Source organism: Nestor notabilis, unplaced genomic scaffold (assembly GCF_000696875.1).
Source record: "Nestor notabilis isolate BGI_N333 unplaced genomic scaffold, ASM69687v1 scaffold4536, whole genome shotgun sequence".
NCBI classification, from domain to species: Eukaryota; Metazoa; Chordata; class Aves; order Psittaciformes; family Psittacidae; genus Nestor; species Nestor notabilis.
The window spans coordinates 307-6,944 of NW_009933269.1; the positions used below are offsets into that span (position 1 = coordinate 307).

Sequence of the window (6,638 nt, forward strand, 5' to 3'; positions counted from 1 at the left end):
ACCAGCTCCGGGTTGCAGTCCTGTGTCCTCACTGCTTCCAGAGGCCCCCCCTGTGGGGCACTGCAGTGAGGGGCTGCCTGTTCTGGATGCCGACAGACACAGGACTCACACAACAGCCCCAAGGAGCAGGGAGAGGAGGCTCCCCGAGGGGTCAAGCAATGCACATCACCGGCGTCAGCGGGCAAGGTAACGGACCAGGCGGCTGGGACTGTATTTGGGAGGACTCATGCTGCAGCGCGGATGGCAGCACACATGCGGAGCAGGAGGGAGCAGGAGGCTCCTCCAAGCAGCTCAGTCATGGCCAAGCAATGCTCTCACACCATGCTGAACATCCAGCCCCAAAAGCAAGGCGCTGGTGAGCACAGCTCCTGACCTCCCTAACCAAGTCAGTGACCAGCTCCTTTTGCTGGGACACATGCAGGGGGGACAGGGCAGAGGGCTCTCCCTGGATGGGGGTCCTAGTGCAGGGCTGGCTTCCTCACCATCCCTCCAGAAACACATTTCATCTGTCAACGGCAGTATTAGGATGGAGGAGCTGAGGAAACTATCTGGGTGATGTCCTGGCTGAACCAGCAAGCTCTCCCTTTGCTGTATCACTGCGCTGGCTTCGTCCTAGGACCATGTGGTTGTAGATGTAACTTACAGCACAACCAAGTCTCAGTCCAGGTAGACCTGATGCCTCAAGAGAGATCCTCAAATAGCTGTGTGCTTCATTATGAAATACCTGGCAAGTTCATACAGCCCAAGAGGAAAAAGGCTCCTGCAACAAGGCTGGGCCAGTGAACGTCGCTGGGAGCTGGAGCTCCTCTCCCAGCATCCATAGAGACCCAGAGGCAGCTCATCATCCCGAGCTCAACTCAAACTCCATGTTAGGTGACAAGGAAGAAGAAACCTGAGCAACTGCCCCAGCCAGGCCCTGGGTTTCCTCCCTGGGACTTCCCAGACCACAGGAGCAGGAGGTGAGAAGCCAGCACATTGCGGCTGTGCTGAACTGGGATGGTGATGAGGGTGCAGTTGACACTGCAGCCCGTGAGACCTAAAGCTGTGAAGATCATAGAATCATCACAAAATCATGGGATGGTTTGTGTTGGAAGAGACCTTAAAGCTCATCCAGCTCCAACCCCTGCCACGGGCTGGGACACCTTCCACTAGAGCAGGTTGCTCCAAGCCCCTGTGTCCAACCTGGCCTTGAACACTGCCAGGGATGGGGTGAGTTTAGCTGGAGACAGCCAGCCCCTCCCTCCCCTGGCTTCCTCTCTGGGGGCTACAAAATGGAGAGATCCCTCTTGTCTGACAGATGTGAGCTTATCATCCATGTAACTGCAACCCTCTGTCTCGTGGGCTTTGTTGCTCTGCACTCGAGGCATTTCTGCCTTTCTTTGCTTTTAGGTCTCTGGGCTGCTCTCAGAAACCAGCAGCACATCCTCACCATCTCACATAGAACCAGCAAAGGTGTGAGACTGGTATTCCCCAGTGGCCTGTGCTGTGTGCTGGCCTGCAAGGCATCAGCTTCCCACCAGGACAGATGTGTTTTCATCTGCTTTCTGTGCACAGAAGGTGCTTTCCTGGTTTATTACTATTCCTGAATAACTTTGGACCCCTCCTTCACTCCTGCGTCACTTTCCCACCATCACATTCCAGCACAAGGCTGGATGTAAGGCCAGCCCTGAGCTGGCTGCTCTGGCTCAGGGGTGGATGGAGATCCCCTGGCCCAGGTCCACACTGGATGTGACTTACAGCCATGGCTCTCCATGGGAGCTTCTTCATGGCCTCCTCTCCAACAAAGCAGTTTTCCTTAAAACCCAAACCACGTCCCATTAAATACCTGTGCAAAAGGAGCATGTCTGGCTCACAGGAGTGCAGAGACATGAGAAGGGGCAGTGGGTGCCCTCTGCATTGGTTGGGGTGCTCAATCACAGCATGGAGCTGCGGGCATGGGAACAGGTCTGTGCTGCCCATCTCCATCCTCACGGGAACGCAGCACCCAATGTGAGGTGACGCATCTACAACTTCTAGGACACCCCACGAAAAAAAAAGTGCTGGGTCAGGCAAACGTGCCCGTGAAACTGCTCATGAAGACCCCAAAGCTCACACAGGTGGGAACTGGCACTCACAGCCCAGAACCCCCCCGGACAAGGGATGGAGGGACAGGACAAAGGGGAATGGCTTTAACCTGCCAGAGGGGAGACTGAGATGAGCTCTTGGGCAGAAGCTCTTCCCTGTGAGGGTGCTGAGGCGCTGGCACAGGGTGCCCAGAGAAGCTGTGGCTGCCCCATCCCTGGCAGTGTTCAAGGCCAGGTTGGACACAGGGGCTTGGAGCAACCTGCTCTAGTGGAAGGTGTCCCTGCCCGGGGCAGGGGTTGGGACTGGATGAGCTTTAAGGTCTCTTCCACCCCAAACCAGGCTGTAAGTCTATGATCTGTGCCAGTAGAAGGAATTTCTGGGCTCAGCTAGTGAAGGCTACAGTTTGGGATGCTGGGACACCACGTGCACGGGTTCCTGTCAGTGCAGTGCTAAGGATCAAAAACTCATCCTCAATAAATATTTAACTCAACAATTAACACAGTGTCATTCTCCTGATGTGAATGCACCGTGATGCATTCGACAAGTATGTGGTCATGTTCTCACATGTGGTTATGATCATACATCCGAAGAAGAGGATGAGGCCATCCAACTGGAGAGCACTGTTTGAGAGGGAGAACTAAAGCTGCACATTCATCCTCAGGTCACCTCTCTCTGGACTTGTGTTTGGCTGGGCTCTAAGTATTGCAGCAGAGCTGGAGGCTTCTTGGTAGGACCAACAAAAGAGACTTAGGATCTTCTTAAAAATACAACCACCCGGAGAACTGCTCAGCTGAATGAGAGCCCCAGAAAGGGGAGAGGGAAACAAGGCAAGAGGGGAATGATTCTTAGCCCTGTGACTCATCTGTAGCAGCAGACAACATGCTTCTGCAAGCAGGAGGGCGCAGGCTGTGCTCACGCATACACCCTATCCAGAATCCTCCTGCCTCGGTACCCGGCTTCGGAGCGATGGGGAGGTGGGTAATCCTGAGGCAGATTTTCTTACACACACTGCTAGTTTTAAGTAAAAGCTTGTATTTAGAACATTGCAGGAAACGTGCCATTAGTGGGCAGAGGCAGGGAGCAGCTAATTAAAGTGTAATTAAACTAACAGTGCTAGAGATTCAAGAGTGTGGTTTTACTGCTAAAGCATGGAGTGTGGCCACAAGCACCGATCTGGTTTGCACAACTCCTAAACTCCCACTGCTCCAAAGGAACGACAGCCTTTGGAAAGCAGGTCCCCACTGTGCTGCAACTGCAGCTTTTTAGCAAGGAGTTCCATAAATGCCACTGGATGTGAGAGGAAAAACAATGTAAGAAGGGAGATCCCCTCCTCAGCCTCCTGATTTCTTGCCAAAGGTGTGATGAACGGCTCCTTCCCACTGCTGCTCACTGCCTTCAGCCTGGCAAAGTGGAAACTGTTCAGGTCCTGCTGCCTGGCACACTGCTGAAGCCAGAACGTGCTCTGCTGGGGAGTTACCACTGTGAGAAGATGTCCCTCCTTGCCCAAGAAACACTCAACAGCTGAGTTATTTCAGGCTCGTATGAAATGCAAATATTCCTGCTTGTACTTAAACTTCATGTAGACCCCCCTGCTTGAGTCAAGAACAGAACAAGACCAAGCTGATCCAACAGGATGTGAAGACGCACTTTCTATGCCCTGGTCTCTACTTTTACAGAAGAGGATGCAGTATTCTGGGCATCCTGATGATATGTCCCATTAAAGGCCAAGAGATAACCGAATAGACTCTGAAGTAGACTAAGAATCCATCTTGTAGATAACCTAACGTAAGTTCCTCCTCAGAATTACTCATTACAGAAGCCTTCTCTCTTCAGTGACAATAGCATGTACAATACTCACCACTCAACACAGGCACCTTAATCTTTAGAGAACGTCACCGTGCTTCAAGAGCAGGCTGAGCACTGCATGTCCCATCTTCTGGTAAAGGAGTAGAAAGGCTTTACTAACAGTTACCTAAGTGCAGTGGTTGATGTATTGGAAGAGAATGTCAGGGGATCATCAAGGGCATGTATGTAGTGGTGAGAAACAGACTGAGCCTCAGGGAACAACTTTTGTCTTTCAGTGTGCTGGAACAGATGAGATGGTCCCACATGTCACCTTGTTCTTCACCAAATGACCATTTTATTCCCTGTAAATACGAAGGCCACTAGAAACTGTCCATTGTAGGGTGCAAGTCCAGATCAGCTGCACTTAGGAATGGGGTCAGTAACCCTGCAGAGCAGAGGGCACAGTGATGGATGGAGACTAAAATGACACGGGTGAGGCCGTGCACTTGCAAATCTGGGCTCAGCACTCAAGCCCAGCAAGAACCAGGGACATGGTGATTCTGAAGGCACAGCAAGAGAGCACAAAGCCACTGAACTATGAGCCCAGCCAAGAGTCTCCAGCAGTTCTTAAGGGGCATATTACGAAGAATTGAGAGTAACACCTTGGCAGATTTCACCATCAATTAATTAAGAGGCTTCAGGGAGGTTAAATCTCCATAACAGTTCAAACCAAAAGGGAAGCTGAAGTGTAGTTACTGAAGACTCCTGCCTAGGCTCGGGTCCTCCAGCTACCTGAACCCCCTGGAAATCTCCCACCTCCACATGCAAGGGACACCAATGGACCACACACCACTGAGGACATCCCTGCAACTGCTTTTGCAGCACATCTGCACCAGCATTCTCTGATGGACACCACAGGGAACAGCAGCACTGTGGGATGTGATGTGACCTGGTTCAGCTGGTGGAGAACATGCTCGTGAGACCCTCCCTGCTACTTCGGAAGGATTGTGAGGAGCAAGATGGGATCCTGGGAAAGGACAACAGGTTCCTGTCCGTGCAGCTGCACATCAGCATCTGTACAACACACTGCAGCAAACCAGCACGGAAAAACTGGGGGGAAGATTGACTGAAACTGGGCAGTTTTATGACTGTTAATACCATGCACAGCAACGGAAGCTAAATTAAGGGTAAATTAAATACCAGATTATGTGATATTAGGTGATGACTATCAGGGTTAGGAGGAATTCTCCCTGCATTCCACATGCCTCACACAGCTGCTTGGGCAACCTGTCTTGGCAGAGCATGGTTTCATTTCTACCTGAAACACCAAGCACCGACCCATGCCAGCAAAGCAGACCTAAACCCACGGCTCGCTCTGCACAGCAGCTCCAGTCCTGCTGTGTCCATTACAAGTCACTGCTTCCCCAAACCAGCCAGCTTTGGGAAGAGACACTGTGCTCACCTTCCAAAGGGTGACGGTCATTCTTTGGTAACTTGGGGGAGAGAGGAGCACTGTATGGAGGGAAATCTTGGGAATAGCGCTTTGTACCCCGGCCTGGTCCCTGCAGAGTGCCGTCTAAGGAACTGCTTCTGTCTAGGAAGAGAGAACAAGCCCTATTTAGGAGTGGAGACTTGCTGGGAAGTCCAGTCCTGCCAGAGTCACTCAGGACTCAGTGCACCCCCAGCCTGGTCGCAGCCTGTTCCAGCTGCAATCCCGCACATCTGGCACTGCTTAACACTTTAGATGTTGCTTCGCAAGTCTGATTAAAGGGGGGTGAGAAACCTAACGAAGAATCTTAGCCACATCTTGCCACGTTTCACCCCAAATAACACCTCTGATTGACTCGATTCCATTTCTCCTCGTTCTACCCCTTGGCTCATCCTGTGCAATTCCTGCTCCTCCCCACTCTTCCCCTTTCAGACGTACCCTTCGGATGGTTTGTGAACACTCAGTGCTTGATTAAACTGTACTTGAGGAGTTTTCCATCCTTCCCCAAAGGGAACTCTCGAGAGCTGCCACTGCTGCTCCTCTCCCAGGTGCTTCCCAAAGCATGAAGCACGGCACAGCCCGCCAGGCCGGGCCCTGAGATGCCTCTTTGCAGATGGCTGAAGGCTGCACAAAGTGTCAATGGGTGGATGAACACAGAGAATGGAAGTGCCAACAGGGATGGGAACGGCAGCCAGGGAAGAGGTACAGAGGGTGGCAGTCCATGACCTGCCTGGACAAGGCATGGTCAGCTGAGAGCAGTGAAGAAGAGGTTACCTCCAGCCACTGCCTGCCTGCACGGGCCCCTGGTGCTGCTGGTTGTCCCCTTCCAGCTGCCCCGGGCACGGGCCATACGTGTGAGCCTGCAGTGTTCAAGGTGAAATGCTGGTGGATGGATGCCAGGAGCTGGAGCAGCCCCAGCTGGTGGGGCAGGGCACGAACGGTGCTGGAGGGGTGACAGAAACACAGTGGGGAGCGACTGGGTCCGACACCAACGGGATGCATCACGGCAGACACGGGAACGAAGGTACAGGGGGTGGGAAGCAGCATGGTCACAATTCAGTTAATGTCTGAATCCTTTGGGGAAATGAAAGATAAGCTGCTCCCTATAGGGAGACCCTAGGACTCCACATGGGTATCATCAAAAATCACTGTACCATTATACCTAAACCTTATTGTGGAACAGTAAAGGGACCAAAAAGAAATCTGGAGAGGAGCTTATGACAAGGGCCTGTAGGGACAGGACAAGGGGAATGGCTTGAACCTGCCCGAGGGGAGACTGAGATGAGCTCTTGGGCAGAAA

At 52.4% G+C, this 6,638-nt stretch overlaps 1 protein-coding gene across 1 annotated transcript in view; it reads right to left on the reverse strand.

Moving 5' to 3' along the window:
* The window catches only part of SCMH1 (sex comb on midleg homolog 1 (Drosophila)), a gene marked incomplete at its 3' end in the record, with an annotated part of 41,845 nt that overhangs the window by 301 nt on the left and 34,906 nt on the right, over positions 1-6,638 (reverse strand). Inside the window, exon 11 of the mRNA XM_010016790.1 lies at positions 5,312-5,443. Within this exon, the coding sequence (XP_010015092.1) occupies positions 5,312-5,443 (132 nt within the window). The remainder of the gene's footprint in view (positions 1-5,311; positions 5,444-6,638) is intronic.